Below are 22,428 nucleotides of genomic sequence, written 5' to 3'. Positions count from 1 at the left end.
TACAGTAATTACTGTAGACTAAAGGCACTCGTTCGGGTTTGATTGGGCTGCCGTAATTACTGTATTAACAGTGCAACGTCATTTTAAAAGGCAGCTTTCTCTACCAGAGCATGCTCCGGTCCGCTGCTGTAACGCTCCCGGTGTGAGTTGACGCCGGGCAGAGGACGGAGCTAAACCGTAGCACAGCCGTTCCACGCCGCTGACGGACCCAGTGGAAATCCCCAGTCAGGAGGGGGAAGCAGTGCGCCGTCAACACTATGTATGGTGGGGACGGTGCGCTGCTGACCTCGACTCGGGACGTTGTGGATCGGTGGAAGGAATACTTCGAAGACCTCCTCAATCCCACCAACACGCTTTCCGGTAAGGAAGCAAGGTCTGGGGGCTCAGGTGTGGGCTCTCCTATCTCTGGGGTGGAGGTCGCCGAGGTGGTCAAAAAGCTCCTCGGTGGGAGGGCCCCCCGGGGTGGATGAGATACGCCCCAAGTTCCTCAAGGCCCTGGATGTTGTGGGTTGGTTGACATGACTCTGCAGCATTGCGTGGACATTGGGGGCAGTGCCTCTGGATTGGCAGACTGGGGTGGTGGTCCCTCTTTTTAAGAAGGGGACCGGAGGGTGTGTTCCGACTACAGGGGAATCACACTCCTCAGCCTCCCTGTTAAGGTCTATTCGGGGGTGCTGGAGAGGAGGGTCCGTCGGATAGTCAAGCCTCGGATTCAGGAGGAGCAGTCTGGTTTTTGTCCAGGCCGTGGAACTGTGGACCAGCTCTACACCCACCCCACACACAGGATCCTTGAGGGTGCATGGGAGTTTGCCCAACCAGTCCACATGTGTTTTGTGGACTTGGAGAAGGCATTTGACCGTGTCCCTCGGGGAGTCCTGTGGAGGGTTCTCCGGGAATACGGGGTACCGGACCCCCTGATAAGGGCCGTCCGTTCCCTGTATTACCGGTGTCAGAGCTTGGCCCGCATTGCCGGTAATAAGTCAGACTTGTTTTCAGTGAGGGTTGGACTCCGCCAGGGCTGCCCTTTGTCGCCGATCCTGTTCATAATTTTTATGGACAGGATTTCTAGGCGCAACCAGGGCGTTTTTTGGTTGGGTCACTGCTTTTTGCGGATGATGTGGTCCTGTTGGCTTCATCAGACCGTGACCTCCAACTCTCACTGGATCGGTTCGCAGCCGAGTGTGAAGCGGCCGGGATGAGAATCAGCACCTCCAAATCCGAGTCCATGGTCCTCAACCAGAAAAGGGTGGCGTGCACTCTCTGGGTCGGGGGTTGAGATCCTGCCCCAAGTGGAGGAGTTCAAGTACCTCGGGGTCTTGTTCACGAGTGAGGGAAGGATGGAGCGTGAGATCGACACACAGATCCGTCGTGGTGCTCTCGATTTACCAGTCGATCTTTGTTCCTACCCTCACCTATGGTCATGAGCTTTGGGTAGTGACCGAAAGAACAAGATCGCGGGTACAAGCGGCCAAAATGAGCTTCCCTGCTTAGGCTGCTGCACCCGCAACCCGACCCCAGATAAGCAGAAGAGGACGGTAACGGTAACCTTAAAAAAAAACCTGAAAGGTGCCACATTACCAAATTTGATGTAAATGCAGTCTTACATGTAACTTAGGTGTACGAATGGTACTAAAACAAACTTTATTTTGATTCACCATCATTATATTACAATTATTAATCTTACATAGACACAAATAGATACATTACCTCATTGTTATGTGTTATGTAAATAAAAACAAAATTATTGTTAAAAAACACTTTCGCTTTTGTCCACAGGAGCTGCTAAAATCAACACAAAAAGCCCATAGAAGTAACTTTAAAAGATGATGGTACGTAAATGATGTGTTCACAAGTTGTTTCCACTGTCCTCAAGTGACCAAAAATCAAGTAGTCAGTTTGAGTAGAAAAAGAAGCTAAAGCAGGCAACATGAGATCAGTAAAGTTATTGTTGCTTTGGAAGTTTTATTAGAAGCACTGCCTCAGACAACTAGTTTATGACTGGCCTGGTTAGCAGAAAAGTGACTGTAGAAAAACTAAATAAACATAAAAAGAAAAAGTGAAAAGAGTACCTATTGATAAATGCTCCCACAAGGTAATTTAGTGAGTAGATAATATATACACGGTTGCCCATAAAGTTGGAATAAAATATTTTTTACCTCTTTCCATGAAATGATTGTGAAAATGTGATTTATTCTTGATAGATAAAGTGTATATATTCTCAAAATTGTATTGATCAATCCCATTGCACCTGGTCAAAGGTGATTGCTGATGTGTACAAATAGAAAATAAAAAGAGGAATGTGTCTGAAAACAAAATTATTACAACTTTATGGGTGACCGTGTACTTGGCAATATTTGACAAAATGAGAGATGTAATGGTGTGTTCAGTCAGAACAGTGATACAAAGTCAGTGCAAAGAAGTGAGTAGAAGTATATGAGCACCAGGTGGCACAGATGGACCGAATGCTGGATCTTTGAACTTAACAAATGACCAAAAATATAGCAGGTTACTGGTAAATAAAGAAGTACATATATCCTTTATTATTCTGTCATTATGTGTGAAATAACCTACATACATGTCCAGACTATAAGGTGGAGTTTATTCCTTGTTTGACACAATTAATGTCAGATTGATTAACCTCTTTTATTTTTAACATATCAATTATAACAACTTTAGCTTCACTAAAAAGCTTTCCTCACTACTAATTGGGCTGTAATTTATCTATAAGATTATTATTTGATGACACACTTGTCAGTTAATGTCATATATTATCCTCTGAACTGTGATTAATTTGTCTGGTTTCACAGTAGCAGTCGTCTCTGTGTCTCATACAGTACAGATACAGTGTTCACACAGATAAAACAAGTGCTCCTAGAAACTACAACTGAATTCAAGTTAGTACTGATTTAAAGGGAAAAGAGTAGTTTGTGTTCTGTTTTGTAAAGCTTTCCTCTTCTGAACAGACATCAGGATCCAGATGATACTCTGCTGTTTCATTCTACAGTATTTATATGATTATATTCTGTATGTTTCCATTTCTAAGTGTACTTGTTTTTTTCATATTCGTTTTCATATTCTCAAAACACAGTTGGTATTACATATGGAGAGCATTTGAGCTAATTATTTAAAGTTTTTTTATTGCAGCATTTTACAAGTAATTTCAGATTAAGACATCAAGCATTTTCCAAAGACCAAATATTGTGTTAATAAACTAGAAAATCAAATATGTAATTATATGTAAAGAATGTAACAGAAGGACATTATAAGTTGTGGTAGTCAGTAATATTGTCAAGAATACAGTAACTGAGCAAGCTCTAATATTTCATAATTAGTCAAAGAAATACAACAAAGCAATCATACACATATTCAAAAGCTGAATATTATCAACATTTAACTTGAGAGTACACACTGTCCTCTGAAAACTCTCTCTTCTTTCTTCCTCTCTTTGCTTTTCTTTCAGAGAAATTCAGTGCAGCGTAGTTCATTGTGTCATCAGCTTCAGTCTGTGTAGCAAAGGACGTAGTTGTATATTTATACTGTGCATACACATACAGTGATATAAATATACAGTCGCTTTAATGGAATAACAGTAAATATCATTTTGTATATTTACTCACAATTTCATGTACTGGTTGGCGCAAGTTGTCATGTTGAGCTTCTGAAATAGTGCTTTCCTTTCCTGAAGATGAATGGAATCATAAAAACTAATATTTTGGTAGATTCACAGTTAATCTGGCCTTTTAGTATAATGTAAAATTAAAATCCAAAATGTGGAAATTTTATTTAATTAATCTGATAAAATATCGTTACCGGCAGAGTTTTGATGATCAACAAGCTCTATGGAGACTTAAATGTTTGTCTTTTGAACACATGTTGCTGCTTTTGTTCAACAGTTCATTAATGATATACATTATGACATGATATGACACATTTAACCCTTTAATACTGTAAAGATTTGTTCAAACTTGTACTTCATATGCTTAAATTAATAAAACTGGTGTACATCAAATTAACATATTTTTATGTAACAGAAGCATTTAGTTAGTTACAACACTTACCTTTATATTGTTCACGTACTCTTAGACTTTGGTTGCAGATGAAGACGATATTTGCAACAACAGAAACAGTCAAGCAGACTGTTAATATCACTATTCCAATAAATAGTGAATGTGTTGTTTGCACTAGAAAACAAGACAAAAGAGACTTGTCAAGGTTCCTTAAAGAGATTTATCAATCATGATTTTATCAACATAATTTGAGTATTATTTTCATTATTGAACACCAAATCATACCAAGTTCCAGTTTAGTTCCATTTCCAAATAATATCTTTCCACATGTGGCCACAGCACAGTAATAAGTCCCAGCATCAGAGGAGCTGATGTTTTTAGAGAAGTGATAGTCACAGCTCTTTGGAGACAAATTCATGTCAGATTTCTTTCTACATTCATCAGGGCTACTTCCATCAGTGTAGATGAAGTCTGGGTGAGATCCATTTGATCCGGTTCTGAACCAGTAAACACTGTGTCCTCCTGAACACGTCTTGTTCCCAGAGTCAGAGAGGACTGAACACTGGAGAGTCACAGAGTCTCCTGGATGGATTGGATCAGATACTGTTGACCGCTGAACAACAGTATAGTTTGATGTCCTTTCACTGTTTCCTGTGTAATGTAAAACTATGTTAAAAATTTGACACACATTTTGAAAATTAGTTTAAAGTTAAATTAAAATAGATCACATTATTACCTTTTACTGACAAATATGTCCCGTTCCATTTGGTTTTAATCCAGTCCATGACCTCACAGTGGTACATTCCCTCATCTTCTTGGACTGTCCTCAAAATGGTCAAGTTAATAAAATTCTTATCTTTATGTGCCTCCAATCTTGAGGGAGAAAATCCTGGTCCATACTCAGGATTTGTACTCAGTTTCACAATTAATTTCAGAGTATCACCGGCACTCTGCTTGTACCAGTAGAAATTCATCCTGCTGAAGTCATCATCAGAGAAAGCACATGTGAAGGTTGCAGGTTCACCAAGTTGAACTGTGATCACTGGAATCAGCGCATCTGAATTCAATGAAAATATAGAAGACATTGTAAATAATTATTGTATGATGTAGAAAATGTATTATACAGAAAGATGACGTATGAACCTCTCAACATTTTATTGGCATGAAATTTCTTAACTGTATACAGAAAGCAAAGAATTAGATAGTACTTACATGCTTGATGAAGGACAAGCAGTGTTACCCACAACACGATCATCTTGACTTTGTCTATTGTTAGAAACCTTGTTGGTTTTTCAGTGAATAAAGGAGGTGATGTGACGTGGCCACGATCTGTATGTCACACTGAGAAATGCATGTGATTGGTTATCACAGAATCAAGACTCAAAGTGCACTTCCTGTCACATTGGTCTCATCCTGATCTTTGTGAAGCAAAGCCTCTTATTGCTCACTGTTCACACTGTTATTTTAATGATAATCTCAAATATTTTTGTTATTAATTAATTGTATGATCTTTTTCATTACTTCTCTCATCTTGTAGCGCTTTTTATCTTTGGTATGCATGTCCAACTTCTTTCCTCAGTCTGCATGTAGGTGTACAGCTCTGCAGCGAGCTAAATACACTTCTAACAGAGTTTGAAGACAAGAGTGGGCTATGAGGATTTTACTGGAACAAACTGTGAAAAAACTGTAAAAAATATAAATTTCATGATATTGATTATGAGAAAAAGACAAGATACCATAAAAGTATAATGTTAAACTAGCTATGTTGTCCCACATGTAGGATGACAGAAAGTAACATTAGTGCAGATCAACAGTAACAAGGCTAAAATCAATAGTGTCAAATAATGTGAGAGGCATCACTCATACTGATAGGGTTGCAAAATTCCGGGAATTTTCAAACTTGGAAACTTTCCATGGGAATTAACGGGAATTAATGGGAATTAACGGGAATTAACGGGAATTAACGGGAATAAACTGGGAATTTACTAAACTGAAGGTATGTTCTTATTAGGGAACTTAAATATAGTTGTGTAAAATAATATTTTAGCATAATCCTGACTAAAACAACCAGATATCATGCAGTACAGTTGAATATCTATGCTATCATATGCTCACATAGCATACTGTTTACTGCCGGGCTACTGAGACCACGTCCCCTACATGCACTGTGCATTCCTCCATCACATGCACAGATGATTTCTACAATCCTAGACCACACTTTTGAGCCCAGAGCACACAGCTTGAAGCCACACTTTTGAGCCTGTGGTTTTGATGACACTATATGGTAATATATTTAGGGATATTTTTATGTGTAAGTGCTATATTTAGCCTTATGGTGGAAAAAATAAAACTGGTCAAAACCACAATTTATACAGCAAATATCACTTTAACAGACAGGAGTGGAACTTTGATGTTACTAGTTATATCATTTGCACCTAAGTAAATAACAATAACTAATAGTTTTAAAAACATCTTGTATATTTTGGATTTTATGAGTTGTATCTCCACCAGGATACATTGGACACATCCCCCTCAGGGATGTGTAGCTTCACAGACACATTGTTGTATTTTTTCAGAGTTGTGTGTGAAACCATTAAGAATAATAACATTTAGTTGCTTTTTTAATATTAAATTATAAATTATTGTATAATTTAATATAACTTCAACAGCTCAGGGACATCAAGCGACATTGTGCACCTTTTTTTATCGTCAACTTAAAATAATGTTTTTTAATGAAGGGGTGGACTTTTTTTATCCAATTAATCAATCAAATGATGATACTTTTCCACTAAATTACCCTCAGTTGCCATAAATTCCCATAAATTCCCATTTAATTCCCATTAATTCCCATAATTCCCATAATTCCCATGGAAAGTTTCCAATTTGGAATATTTCCAAAATTCCCCAGCTTAACTTCCCATGGAAATTTACCGGAAACTTTCTGGAAATTTACCGGAAACTTTCCACCCCTTTGCAACCCTACATACTGATGAACCTTCTTTTAACCTTGACTTTAAAGGGGTTCATATAGGTTTCAAGTCATTGTTTAGTTGTTTGACCCGCTACTTTTCAGTGTTGTTTCACCATTCTTATAGCGCCGTTTTCAGCTGCAGCAGGCGTTTGTTTCCTGTAAAAATACACTAAAAACACAATGTGTACTACATGTTCAGCACAAACAGACACAGTTTGCAACTAGCTGGTGGACATAGTGAAGCATTTAGCTGCAAATGATTCAGGTATTTCCCTCTTGAGTTGGCCGAGATAAAAAAACAGAGCTAAAAGAGAGTGACTATTGGACCTACATTTACCAGATGACCAGAAACATGACTCCAACTGAATGATAATTTTGCTGCCTAATGTAATTAAGCAAGTATCTAACAAGTTATTATGAGGTAGTTTTAACTGGTTATGAAACAATCTCATGATGCCTCTGTATGACCAGCAGAGGGAGGGTAGTGGTGGTCGAACGAACTAGACAGTGAATGAAAAGAGAGTGCTGGTGTATTAAGAACAAAAGAGAGATCTGAGAAATAAAACATTATTTTCTCATTGTTTCACACCAGTTCCTTTGTTAAGAATAATCATCTGAAGGCTCTTGACCCCATAGTGGTTAAGTTGGCAGAGGAGGATTGGAGAGTTCGGGAAGGTGTGTAGATGTGAATAAGTTCAGAGAGATATGATGGTGACAGGTTGTGAAGGATCTGGAAAGTGAAGAGTAGAATCTTAAAGTCGATTTGATAGGGAGCCAATGAAGAAACCAAAGCAGAAACAAACACATCCACACCTCTGCACAAACCTGTGGGAAGGTGTGGTAAATGCTGGAATCTCATATAGAGTGTTTAAAAAGAAAAATATGACTTAAAATAAGTATTGTCTTTCTTTCGTTTGCTCCCAAGACAAATGCGCATGCAAGCAAATATTATATGACATGAAGTGGTGGTGCTGATGGAAAACGCAGTCTTCATTTTGGTAAAACACTTCTCCTTTTGTCCACAGGGGGTGCTAAAATCAACACAAAATGAAAGTCCCTGCTAATAACTTTTAAAAGTGTTGTGTTCACAACTTGTTTCCACTGACATCAAATGGCCAAAAATAGGAATTGTAATCAATGCGTGTTGAAAAAGTAAAGTAGGTTACAGTTGGTCAATAAAGTAACAGTTGATTTGAATGTTGTATTAGCAACACAGCCTCACGCAACTAGTTTAATGGCTAGTTTGGTTAACAGTAAATGATCGTAAAAAAAACTAAATAAATGCATAATCACAAAATCAACCCAGTGTGAAAGGAATACATATACAATCTGTTTGTTCATATTTGGCAAAATGACAAAATGATCAAATGTAATGGTTTTTCAGACAGAACAGTGATTACATACAGAGTCAATGCAAAGACATAAGTAGATGTATATGAGCATCCATGAGAGCAACTTTGTTTGTTTTATCACCCGTGTAGCAGAAAGGAACGATGATTGGTTGGTCTGTGTTAACAGTAACAGTCGTCTCTGTGTCTCATACAGATACAGTGTTCGCACAGATAAAACAAGTGCTCCTACAACAAAATGCAAATTGGTACTGATTTAAAGGGAAAAAAGTAGTTTGTGTTCTGTTTTGTAAAACTTTCTTCTTCTGAACAGACGTCAGGATCCAGGTGGTACTCTGTTTCTTTCTTCAGTATTTATATTATTATATTCTGTATGTTTCCATTTCAAATTTTATTTATTTCATATTGGCAAAGTGAATGTTTCAGACTCGTATTATAGTTAGTATTTCACATGGAAAGCATTTGAGCCATTTAGTTAAAAACTATTTATTGCAACAATTTATCATTTCAGATTAAGACATCAAGCATTTTCCAAAGACCAAATATTGTGTTAATAAACTAGAAAATCAAATATGTAATTATATGTAAAGAATGTAACAGAAGGACATTATAAGTTGTGGTAGTCAGTAATATTGTCAATAATACAGTAACTGAGCAAGCTCTAATATTTCATAATAAGTTAAGAAAATACAACAAAACAATCACACACAGATTCAAAAGCTCAATATTATCAACATTTAACTTGAGAGTACACACTGTCCTCTGAAAACTCTCTCTTCTTTCTTCCTCTCTTTGCTTTTCTTTCAGAGAAATTCAGTGCAGCGTAGTTCATTGTGTCATCAGCTTCAGTCTGTGCAGTAAAGGACGTAGTTGTATATTTATACTGTGCATACACATACAGTGACATAAATATACAGTCGCTTTAATGGAATAACAGTAAATATCATTTTGTATATGTACTCACAATATCATGTACTGGTTGGCGCAAGTTGTCATGTTGAGCTTCTGAAATAGTGCTTTCCTTTCCTAAAGATGAATGAAATCATAAGAAAAAAAAATATTGGTAGATTCACAGTTAATCTGGTTTTTTAGTATAATGTAAAATTAAAATCCAAAATGTGGAAATTTTATTTAATTAATCTGATAAAATAATCTGAGTTTAATGATTAACAAGCTCCATGGAGACTTAAATATTTGTCTTTTAAATGCATGTTGATGCTTTTTTTCAACAGTTCATTAGTGATATACAATATGACATGATTTGACATGATCAAACTTGTACATAATATTCATAAATTAATAAAAATGTTATACCTCAAATTAACATATTTTTATGTAACAGAAGCATTTAGTTAGTTACAACACTTACCTTTATATTGCTCACGCACACTTCGGTTGCAGATGAAGACGATATTTGCAACAACAGAAACAGCCAAGCAGACTGTTAATATCACTATTCCAATAAATAGTGAATGTGTTGTTTGCACTAGAAAATTGAAAAAGAAAGACTTGTCAAGGTTCCTTAAAGATTCTTATCAGTCATCATTTTATCAACATAATTTGAGTATTATTTTCATTATTGAACACCAAATCATACCAAGTTCCTGGTTAATTCCATTTCCAAATAATATCTTTCCACATGTGGCCACAGCACAGTAATAAGTCCCAGCATCAGAGGAGCTGATGTTTTTAGAGAAGTGATAGTCACAGCTCTTTGGAGACAAATTCATGTCAGATTTCTTTCTACATTCATCAGGGCTACTTCCATCAGTGTAGATGAAGTCTGGGTGAGATGCATTTGATCCGGTTCTGAACCAGTAAACACTGTGTCCTCCTGAACACGTCTTGTTCCCAGAGTCAGAGAGGACTGAACACTGGAGAGTCACAGAGTCTCCTGGATGGACTGGATCAGATACTGTTGACCCCTGAACAACAGTATAGTTTGATGTCCTTTCACTGTTTCCTGTGTAATGTAAAACTATGTTAGAAATGTAATACCTTGACACATATTTATCTACCATCTCTATTATAAATTTACATTTTATAATTAAATAGGTAATTGCAGTGAGACTTTAAAGTAAAAGTAAAATAGATCACATTATTACCTTTTACTAACAAATATGTCCCGCTCCATTCAGTATTAATCCAGTCAGTGACTCCACAGTGGTACATTCCCTCGTCTTCTTGGGTAGTTCTCAAAATGGTCAAGTTACTAATATTTTTATCTCTATGTGCCTTCAATTTTGAAGGAGAAAACTCTGGTGCATACTCAGGTTCTTCATACTGACTCAGTTTCACAATTAATTTCAGAGTATCACCGGCGCTCTGCTTGTACCAGTGGACATTTTTCCTGCTGAGCTCATCAGACAAAGCACACGTGAAGTTTGCAGGTTCACCAAGTTGAACCGTGATCACTGGAATCAGCGTATCTGAATTATATGAAAAATATAAAAAACATGACATGTGCACTTTACAGAAGAAGTACATATGAACATCCAAACATTTTGTTGACATGCAAATTCTTATGTGTACACAGAAAGCACAGAATTAGACGATACTTACATCCTTGATGAAGGACAAGCAGTGTTACCCACAACACGATCATCTTGACTTTGTCTATTGTTAGAAACCTTGTTGGTTTTTCAGTGAATAAAGGAGGGGATGTGACGTGGCCACGATCTGTATGTCACACTGAGAAATGCATGTGATTGGTTATCACAGAATCTAGACTCAAAGTGCACTTCCTGTCATAATGGTCTCATCTTGTTTCTTGTGAAACATATTTCACCTCTCATTGTTCACTGTTCACACTGTTATTTTAATGATAATCTCAAAGATTTGTGTTTTTAATGAATTTTGTGATCTCTTCCATTTCTGCCCTAGTCTTGTGATGTTTTTCATCTTTGGCAGGCATGTGCAGATTCTGTCCTCCCTCTGCATGTAGGTGTACAGCTCTGCAGTGAGCCAAACACACTTCTAACAGTGTTTTAAGACAAGAGTGGGCTGTGAGGATTTTACTGGAACAAACTGGGCAAAACAGTATCAGAAAAGAACTTTGATGATATTGATTATGAATGAGAAGAGACAAGATACCATAAATAAGTGTCAGACCAAACATACTTTAAAGACAAACTAGTACAGAAACAAAAAAACTGGATTCATAAAAGTATAATGTTAAACTAGTTATGTTGTCCTACATGTATGATGAAAGAAAGTAACAGTGCAGATCAATATTAATGAAGCTATAATCAATACTGTGTCAAATAACAATGTCTAATGTGAGAGGCATCACTCACACTGATAGCGTTCAACCTTAAAAATCAGACCTTAGATCACCATGGATCAGGAGAATTTTACCTATTCCTCAACTATCAGCCGATTCCCACAGTCCCGGAGCCATCATTGGAGATCCAGTCTTTTTGGCAACCACGGTTACTCTCAGCCATCGAAGTTCCCTCAGCCCTCGACCCTCTTCCTCTGATAACGCCACTGTCATCAAGGAATCACCTTGTGGCGACTCCAGGGGAAGTTCCCGCACACAGCGTTCAAGGGATGCTGCTCGTCCCCAGAGCCCAGAGCACCGGTGAAGTTACCGTGGCCAGCCATCACTCCACCACCAATTTCCCCACCATTCAACAGCTCCAAAAACATAGGACTGGACTGTCACCTGTCTGAAGCAACTTTACATGGATAAAACCACACTCTCCCTCCGTGCCCCTCAGCCACAATGTCATTGCGCAGTGCGGGGCTGAACAGATAGACCCGTCCACAGCTGCTCTCGCAGAGAGCCAGGGTGTTTCACACTCAGTGTCAGCTCACACAAATCCTAAGCTGCTCCATTCTTTTAGTCATCCCCAATATTCACTATTGTCCCATACGCATGCACGCCTCCATCCCCGTATCCCTTCTTCTTCTCTGGCTATTTCTTTTGCTGTCCCATCTCCAGTGGACACCGCGGCTCCCCTCCAATGGCATCGACCTCATTGTCTCTGACCACACCATCACCAGCGGCCCCAGGGGACACAACTGGCCAACCTCCTTCATTTCCTGCTTTTCAGCTTTTCCAGACAGAAGGTCGGAGTTCGATGATTACTTATCCACGATCCTTGATCTGGCCTTGTGATTCGGAGGCAATGGTTTTTATACCCGTTACATGCCGTGTGGTTTCTGTGTAACAATACCTATCACGTTCTTTTTGTGTCCCAAACTGCTGGAAGAGTCCAACAATACAATCAGGAGACATACTGAGATACTTTAAATCCTGAACTGTACTGCCAAGTCTTTACAACCCATTCTTCACTTAACTGTGAATCGCATGGTGCCCCATCCCACGCTACCATAGCATGCACACTTGCCACTCCTTTGCCTCATGCTCCAGCCGTGCTAAGACAAAGCCCCGCTGTTTTCTGCAGCTTGCCTCCTACAGTCAGTCCTTATCTCCAACTTCCTCTTGGCTCACCAGTACACTAAAGGCCAGCTGCTTTCTTTGCTAGGCCACCTCAACAAAGCCAATTGTATCATCCATCAAAGCCAAGCTACCTAACATATCTCCTTACCGTAGCTGCTTCTGTTCCATCCCTCAATGACCACATCGTGTTGGACAACACATGCAGGATGGAATTAAAACTGAGGCACCAGTTTCTGTCATCATGGAACAGCATTTCTTTCTTCTACAACAAAAATGTCTCCAGGCCCGAAGATATGATAAGATATAATGGCCTCCCAAATTCTCATCTTTAACTCCATCATCCATTATATATACGAAATGTACCCAATAATCATTGCAGCCATTCTTCGGGAGCACGAATGCTCAAAGATGAACATCACCATCTACTCTGATAAGTAGCACAGTAGTAGACATCATCAACAGGTCACTCACGTAGCTTGGAAATGATGCCATTCATGCGAAAGCTCACCCTCATGCTAGCACAGCGACAGTTCACCATTCAAGCACATCATATACCTGGCTTCAAAAACACTGTGGCTGACTCACTCTCTTGTCGTGGAAATTGTCTGAAAACACTTTCCACAAACTGCAATAATACACAAATACTCCTAGGTTGAAGATTAAACAATTATTATTGTACAATAAGGAGACAGCATACATACAGAATGACACCAGCTCATCTCAACGAGCAAAAAGTATGCCTAAACTACTGTACTGTAGTTTCTGAGAGAACAAAGAAATCATCTGTAATTTGTCAAACTTATCAGCCTATATGATTTTACCCAATAGAAGATGACCACGGAGCAGAACATATATGCATATGCAAGTCTTACACTGGTCATACAGCCCCAAAACAAGGGCCCTTAGGTCATAAATGATTTTTCTCTTCCATGCCTTCTACCTTATTTGGACATAGGCCAAGATAGAAGAAGAGCAATGGGCCTCCTAAAGATAACAAAACACATTCCATAAGACACATAGTGTATGAGGCAAAAGCAATAATCCCACATGCACATTTTAGATTAAAATGATTAAACCAATTGTTGATTCTTCTTCAATTTTACACTCTCATTTCTCATTTCAGGAATTCAGACACTTGGCACCAGTCGCCAACCAGCTCCCACATCCAATCCCACAGTTTTCAGCCACCATCTTCAACTAAACCTACAACTGGAACACCTAGTCCATACCATCCTCAACAGCCATGCTCCTCGACCCCTTTTATCTTGCCTGACTGGGTGGAACTGCTTTAAGACCTTCCACGCATCCTACGGCCTCCCGTTTCCATCACTCAATGTTCTGACCTTCATCACTTATGCCCACTCTATCCTTAAGATCAAATCAACCACAATTCAAGTCTGTATCAGAGGAATCAACTTTATCATTAAACTGTCCTCTGGAGCGCCATGTCTGAGCTTGTTTCACTCACATATCAGCATGTTAATCAAAGGCAAAGCCAAACCACATCCTCTGTCAAAATGTTCATCTCTCACTTCAGACCTCCGCATCCGTTGTATCAGAACCCTCTGCACAGGTTACCTATCCATTTTCATCAATAACACCCACCCTTTTGCTTGGTGCCCTGATTCGGGGGTTTTTTGTGGTTTTTTTGAGCTGCTATAGGCAAAATTTTCAGCAGGCTGGCCCAAAAAAGGACCGGGCAAAAATGTAAAATGTAGGCCACTGAAATAAACGGTTTTAAATGAAATGATCAAAGGCCCAAATATTTATTTTTTTCCCTTTTTGATTTAATTTGATCCATTCTCAGTGTAAGTTGTAGTAAATGTAAGTTTTAGTAAGATAAGACATAAAAAATATAGCATAATAAAACTCTTTTACAGCTACCACCCTGAAATTATTTGTCCCGACCACAAAATGGTTTGTCTTGTATTTCCAAACAGGTTCTGCAATCCATTTTTTTCCAGAAGCCCCTCACAACCTGATCACCATTTGGCATTAAATGTCCTTATTTTCCTTCCTCTTCTGATAGTGTTTTTTTTTTTGCTCCACTCAGAAATCTACACCTACACCAAGTGACTTGTCAAACTCATAGATGAACCAACATGAAATATAGTGGTGCAGTTTGCTTACTCATGGTCTTGCACAATGAATTCTACCACACACTACGCCCAAGGCAATGGTTGTATTACACTTAAGGCCGTGTTTAAAAAAAAAAAAGAATAAAAAGCCTATAGTAATCCTAAATACAGTTTCTATTTTGACTATGGGGCTTCACTGATGAGCTTTTTTAGCCACTTACTTCGCTGAAATTGTCTGTCAGATTATTTGATGACACAGTTGCCAGTTAATGTCATATATCAGCCTCTGAATTTTTATTCATTCATCTGACCCATGAAAGTGGCTCCAGTCTGCCTGCTAGCTTAAGCATGGTGTTTGTTTTAACACCTGTGTAGCAGGAGTGAGTGATGGTTTGTTGGTCTGTGTTAACAGTAACAGTCGTCTCTGTGTCTCATACAGATTCAGTGTTCACACAGATAAAACAAGTGCACCTAGAAACTACAACAAAATGCATCTTGGTACATATTTAAAGGGAAAAGAGTAGTTTGTGTTTGTATTTTATTTCATATCGCCAAAGTGAATGTGTTTCAGACTCAAACCACAGTTAGTATTTCACATGGAAGACATCAAGCACTTTTCAAACATTACATTTTGTGTTAATAAGATTAAAAATCAAATATGTAATTATATGTAAAGAATGCGAGAAAAAGACATTTTAGGCTGTGGTAGTCAGTAATATTGTCAATAATACAGTAACTGAGCAAGCTCTAATATTTCATAATAAGTTAAGAAAATACAACAAAACAATCACCCACAGATTCAAGAGCTCAATATTATCAACATTTAACTTGAGAGTACACACTGTCCTCTGAAAACTCTCTCTTCTTTCTTCCTCTCTTTGCTTTTCTTTCAGAGAAATTCAGTGCAGCGTAGTTCATTGTGTCATCAGCTTCAGTCTGTGCAGCAAAGGACGTAGATGTGTATTTATACTGTGCATACACATACAGTGATATAAATATACAGTCGCTTTAATGGAATAACAGTAAATATCATTTTGTATATTTACTCACAATATCATGTACTGGTTGGCGCAAGTTGTCATGTTGAACTTCTGAAATAGTGCTTTCCTTTCCTGAAGATGAATGAAATCATAAAAACAAATATTGGTAGATTCGCAGTTAATCTGGCTCTTTAGTATAATGTAAAATTAAAATCCAAAATGTGGAAATTGTATTTAATTAATCTGATAAAATATCGTTACTGGCAGAGTTTTGATGATCAACAAGCTCTATGAAGACTTAAATGTTCGTCTTTTGAATGCAACAGTTCATTAATGATATATTGTGACAACACTTACCTTTATATTGTTCACTTCTTAGACTTCGGTTGCAGATGAAGACGATATTTGCAACAACAGAAACGGCCAAGCAGACTGTTAATATCACTATTCCAATAAATAGTGAATGTGTTGTTTGCACTAGAAAACAAGACAAAAAAGAAAGACTTGTCAATGTTTCTCAAGTCAAGATTATAGCAACATAATTTTAGTATTATTTTCATTATTGAACACCAAATCATACCAACTTCCAGTTTAGTTATATTTCCAAATAATATCTTTCCACATGTGGCCACAGCACAGTAATAAGTCCCAGCATCATAGGAGCTGATGTTTTTAGAGAAGTGATAGTCACAGCTCTTTGGAGACAAATTCATGTCAGATTTCTTTCTACATTCATCAGGGCTACTTCCATCAGTGTAGATGAAGTCTGAGTGAGATCCATCTGATCCGGTTCTGAACCAGTAAACACTGTGTCCTCCTGAACACATCTTGTTCCCAGAGTCAGAGAGGATTGAACACTGGAGAGTCACAGAGTCTCCTGGATGGACTGGATCAGATACTGTTGACCCCTGAACAACAGTATAGTTTGATGTCCTTTCACTGTTTCCTGTGTAATGTAAAACTATGTTAAAAATTTAAGACCTTGACACATATTTTGAAAACTGGTATTAAAGTATATCTCAAATAAAAAAAAAAGTTTTGTAATAAAATTGTGAAATTTAGTGACACTAAAGTTAAATTAAAATAGATCACATTTTTACCTTTTACTAACAAATATGTCCCGCTCCATTCAATATTAATCCAGTCAGTGGCTCCACAGTGGTACATTCCCTCGTCTTCTTGGGTTGTCCTCAAAATGGTCAGGTTACTAATATTCTTATCTCTATGTGCCTTCAATTTTGAGGAAGAAAACTCTGGTGCATACTCAGTTGTTATATATTGAGTCAGTTTCACAATTAATTTCAGAGTATCACCGGCGCTCTGCTTGTACCAGTAGAGATCTTTACTGCTGAACTCATCAGAGAAAGCACATGTCAAGCTTGCAGGTTCACCAAGTTGAACCGTGATCACTGGAATCAGCGTATCTGAATTCAATGAAAAATATAAAACACAAGACATTGTAAATAATAACTAATAATAAATTTATAATATTGTATGATGTAGAAAATGTATAATGTAGATAGATGACATATCAACCTCCAAACATGTTGTTGACATAAAAGTTCTTAACTGTATACAGAATACACAGAATTAGACGATACTTACATGCTTGATGAAGGACAAGCAGTGTTACCCACAACACAATCATCTTGACTTTGTCTATTGTTAGAAACCTTGTTGGTTTTTAAGTGAATAAAGGAGGGGATGTGACGTGGCCACGATCTGTTTGTCACACTGAGAAAAGTGTCTGATAGGTTAACACAGAATCTAGACTCAAATTGCACTTCCTGTCACATTGGTCTCATCCTGATCTTTGTGAAGCATATTTCACCTCTTATTGCTCACTGTTCATGTTGCTATTTTAATGATAATCTCAAAGATTTTTGTTTTAAATTAATTTTATGATCTCATCTCGTAGTGCTTTTCATCTTCGGTAGGCATGTCCAGCTTCTTCCCTCACTCTGCATGTAGGTGCATAGTTCTGCAGTGAGCTAAACACTCTTCTAAAAGTGTTTGAATACAAGAGTAGACTGTGAGGATTTTACTGGAACAAACTGTGTAAAACAGTATCAGAAAAGAAATTTGACGATTATGAAAAAGGAAAAAAGACAAGATACTATAAACAAGTTTCAGACAGACCAAATATACTTTAAAGACAAACTAGTACAGAAACAAAAAAACTGGATTAAAAAAGTATAATGTAAAACTAGTTATGAGGGAAAGTGTCATTAGGCTATAATCCACACGTCACTCATACTAACCATACAAACCTTCCGTTAACCTCGCCTGGCAAGCTTTATAATGACTTTCAGGTCATTGTTTAGCTTACTTGGTCACAACCTTTCAGTTTAGTTTCATCATTCATAGCGGCACTTTTAGCTGCAGCAGACATCCACTTTATGCAAAATAGCACTAAAACCTCACTGTGCACTACCTGCTCAGCACAAGCAGACACAGTTTGAGACTAGCTGGTGAACATAGTATAGCATTTAGCAGCAACAAAGACAGGTATTTCCTCCAAGAGTTAATCAAAATGAAGATGAGACCATCAGTTAGACGATGTATAATATGCAGTCTATCTTGGGTATCTTGCTGGGAAAAACTCTTTTCTATTAAAGACTGGTTTCTTTGAATGCACCAGTAGCTGTTGATTTATAAACACATATGTTTATACTCCAAAACCTTTTCAATTATGTGAAACACAATCAAAACAAACATATTACACCTCAAACTCATTTCAGGGAGCCTCTGGTGTTCCAGGGGGGCGATCCACACACACACACTCACACTCTCATGCACACACTACATGATCAATCACACACACATATGTGGGAGACTCCCGGAACTTCCGGGGGAGTTGGGATGTCTGTAATGGTTAATGGTCCGGTAATGATTTGCTTAACTGAACTGGACCGGTATATTAAATCAGACCGGGTTCAGATTAGGCCATGAGTTTCAATTAAACCTTTTAAAAGAACATGGTAACCTATATTTGGTACAGTGTGTACCTGTATTCTTACTCAAGTCCCAAAAACTTCATCAGTGCTGTCGCTGTGCGCTAATATTATGCCCGAGTCATTGCAAGGCTCGCTGTCCCTGGACTCTATGTCAGTCCCAGAGTCAAACAAAGTATCATCCTCTGTTCCGTACCGTACCGTCTTCTTCCACTTATCCAGAGTCGGGTCACGGGGGCAGCAGCCTAAGCAAGGACGCCCAGACTTGCCTCTCCCCAGCCACTTCGTCCAGCTCTTCCCAGGGGATCCCGAGGCGTTCCTCTGTTCCATCCAGTGGAAAAACACCAAAGTAAGTGAATGGTTTATTCTTCAGATCTGCGCTCATACTGTGTGTCGACGCCAAAGCTTAATAAAAGCTGCACATCTGTGCGCCTTTGCATATTGTGCTTCAATGTCTGCTGCTGTCCCGAACTAGTGTCCCAAAATACTTCTGATCAACATACTGAATCAGCACCCGCTGGAGAACCCGCCTAATTTTACTTTTCCGTACAACATATAGAATTAATCATCAGGAGGGTACCTATTTGTATTAGCTGCTGAAACAGCTAAAGTGTGCAGCGCGTGCTCGACACTGCTGTTTATAGGTCATACCTGTGGATGCTCACATCATTATCTTCATAGTTATAGTTATCATTCTTAGTGTGGACGGCCTTTTACATAACTATAATCATATCCAGATCCAACTTCTGCCTGCATTTTACTGGTGTACAGGAAACACTGGTGTATAAGACGCACCCCACTTTTAAATGAAACAAAAAACGCGTTTAAGGCGCATCTTATACACCGGGTTTTAGCTGAAGCTAAAGTAGGTAACGTGATCAGTAAAGTAACAGTTCATTTGAAAGTTTTATTAGCAATACAGTCCGAGACAACAAGTTTAATGTCGAGCTTGGTTAGCAGTAAACTAACACACACAACTAGCAGAATCAACACATAGTGTTTACTATTTTTTTTTTTTGTTCATATCCCATCTGCTAACATGGAGAACCTGGTATTTATGACCATGTTGATAGTAGGTGTAGTATATAATTGGTTGTCTCTTGTCTTGATGAAGAAGGAAACCACAGCTGGCACATCTCACTTGTATATTTTAAATATTTTATTACAAAAGACAACAGTGTCAAACATCCAATCTTGAGAGAGCTCCTGGTGCCGATCTGAGTCTCTCTCTCTACTGCAGTTTTTGCATCCCATATATAGTTTCTTATCTCTAAAAAAACTCCACCTTCTAAACATTGGTCAGTCAGAGAAAAACAGCCCCTGACCTGACGTTTCACCTTTAACCTAAGCACAGGATCTGTTTCCAATCCAACAGGACACCAAAGGATGCCCCAAGATATCACATAACAAAGGACAAAGGCAGAACATAAGACAGATGACAAAGTGAAGAATGTTTTAAGTTTATTAAAGGGTATGAATTTAAACAGCATGTTAATGAACCAGCTCATAGGGTTACACTTTGGATTTGGTAATTTCTTATGGGCTGAACAATAATGTTTCCTCAGTTGTTGCCTCAGGTGACACAAACGGACCAAATGATAGATGTTTCAACTTGAAAACTGACCAAAATGTAGCCTTTTTAATGGTAATTAAATTATATCTTTCATTATTTTTTCATTATGTATGAAAGAAGCCACATATATGTCCAGGCTATAGATTGGAATTTATTTGTTGTCTAACATTAACAATCCAATGTATTGGGCAGCTGTGGCTCAGGCTGTAGAGTGGTCGTCCTCCAATTGGAAGATTGGAGGTTCAATTCCTGGCTCCTCCAGTCCACATGTCGATGTGTCCTTGGGCAAGACACTTAACCCCAAATTGCCCCCATTGCTGCACCAACGGTGTGTGAATGAGAATAAATGGTTAAATTCCCCCTGATGAGCAGGTTGGCACCCCGCGTTGTACCCCCTGCCATCAGTATATGAATGTGTGTGAATGGTTGAATGAGTGGTAATGTAAAGCACTTTGAGTTGTCGTAAAGATTAGAAAGGCGCTATATAAATACAGTCCATTTACCATTTATCTTCTTGAGTACAATATCATATAATTGCAGGTTCACCAAGTTGAACTGGGAGCACTGACCCCTAACCTATGCTGGCAAAGAAAGGTCACTGCACTGCAAACACCATAACATAAATAAAAAAGACGCAATGCAAATAAAAAAAGCCACAACGGAAGTGAATTGGTCTGGGTTACCGGGGACTATTTACTGAAAGAAGACAGGTGTCTTGCCAAAAAGTGATGTTTGTCCGCAGGAGCACGTGCAGCATGTTAAAGCTGAAAAGTGCAGTTTATGCCCCTATAGCTGCTTTCATTTGGATCAAACAGCCATTACGAACAAATACACTAGCTGTATGTCCGAGCTAATAGCGATGGTATGTATTTGTGAAACAATAACGTTTCTTTTAACAGAATTTGTGGCCAAATACGAGAGTGTTTGCTGTTCATAGCGTAATCAAGCATAATATTAACATGATTAGTCAATAATGTTAATAAAGACAATTGGGACTGAAAGGGTTTTTCTGCCTGAAAATCACTCAAATCACTCACTAGAGTTATTGCAACAATTTATGAGTAATTTCAGATTGAGACATCAATCAAAAACAAAAAATTGGATATGTAATGTAAAGAATGCAACAAAAAGACATTATAGGCTGTGATAGTCAGAAGTTTCGCCAGTAATAAAGCAACTGAGCAAGCTGTAGTCAAGATAAAGACTACAACAAAGATGCAAGAGTCTTTAGAATGCATTTTGTTCAACAGTTGATTAATAATATAACATGACATGATTTTACCCTAGAATAAAGATTTCTTCAAGCATGTACTTAGTATACATAAATTGATAAAAATGATGATGATATTTGCAACAACAGAAACAGCCAAGCAGACTATTAATATCACTATTCCAATAAATAGTGATTGTGTTGTTTGCACTAGAAAATAAAACAAAGAAGAAAGATTTGTCAATGTTTCTCATAGAGACTTATCCGTCATGGTTTTATCAACATAATTTGAGTATTATTTTCATTATTGAACATCAAATCATACCAAGTTCCAGTTTTGTTCCATTTCCAAATAATATCTTTCCACATGTGACCACAGCACAGTAATAAGTCCCAGCGTCAGAGGAGATACTACTACTTATGTCATTGTACTCCACAGGAGAGGTAAGTGTCTTTTCTGTTTCTGTGTTAGCTTTTAAACTATTTGTGCAGTATGCCGACATATTTTTTATGTCATTTGATAGGGGCTAAAGTGTTTCATGTTAATTTACCGGAGGATTTATGTCCTGGTCTGAAGCTCTTTATCTAACACAACACTCACAATGCCAGACACCACCGGTTACATAGAAATGGATTCAGAATGCCAAAAGAGGAACCACCATCATATGATGATCTTTACATTCATCCGATCAACTCCACAGTTGGTGGGTGTTTGGCTGGGGACCCAAGGAAGTGCAATGCTGAATTTGGACATGTGATACATTTGATATTAATAAACTTTGAATAAGCCAATCTAAAATTAAGATTGATGAGAATGTAGCAAAGTGTAGAGCATTTGGAGAGAATAACGCAATAAAGGTTAAAAGTTGTATTCTTGATGTAATGATTAGTTTGGTGA

The 22,428-nt window shown here is 38.1% G+C and overlaps 3 protein-coding genes across 3 annotated transcripts; all 3 read right to left on the bottom strand.

Moving 5' to 3' along the window:
* Positions 1-3,383: 3,383 nt before the first annotated feature.
* On the bottom strand, positions 3,384-5,262 carry LOC128362807 (uncharacterized). Its single transcript, XM_053323659.1, has 6 exons — positions 5,220-5,262; positions 4,744-5,064; positions 4,293-4,658; positions 4,059-4,181; positions 3,618-3,679; positions 3,384-3,503 (listed from the first exon to the last, which is right to left on the bottom strand). Exons 1-6 carry the CDS (start codon positions 5,260-5,262, stop codon positions 3,384-3,386), a joined length of 1,035 nt encoding a protein of 344 aa, XP_053179634.1.
* Positions 5,263-9,057: 3,795 nt separating this feature from the next.
* LOC128363326 (uncharacterized) lies at positions 9,058-10,932 on the bottom strand. The gene is made up of 6 exons (XM_053324289.1): positions 10,890-10,932; positions 10,433-10,756; positions 9,925-10,290; positions 9,697-9,813; positions 9,292-9,353; positions 9,058-9,177 (listed from the first exon to the last, which is right to left on the bottom strand). The coding sequence occupies exons 1-6, from the start codon at positions 10,930-10,932 to the stop codon at positions 9,058-9,060; spliced, it is 1,032 nt and encodes a 343-aa protein (XP_053180264.1).
* Positions 10,933-13,642: 2,710 nt separating this feature from the next.
* LOC128362806 (uncharacterized) lies at positions 13,643-17,441 on the bottom strand. Its single transcript, XM_053323657.1, has 5 exons — positions 17,399-17,441; positions 16,894-17,217; positions 16,374-16,739; positions 16,151-16,270; positions 13,643-13,719 (listed from the first exon to the last, which is right to left on the bottom strand). Exons 1-5 carry the CDS (start codon positions 17,439-17,441, stop codon positions 13,643-13,645), a joined length of 930 nt encoding a protein of 309 aa, XP_053179632.1.
* Between the last annotated feature and the right edge of the window lie 4,987 nt (positions 17,442-22,428).

Source organism: Scomber japonicus, chromosome 8, assembly GCF_027409825.1.
Source record: "Scomber japonicus isolate fScoJap1 chromosome 8, fScoJap1.pri, whole genome shotgun sequence".
Lineage (NCBI taxonomy): Eukaryota > Metazoa > Chordata > Actinopteri > Scombriformes > Scombridae > Scomber > Scomber japonicus.
This window is presented reverse-complemented; position numbering and strand designations above follow the sequence as displayed.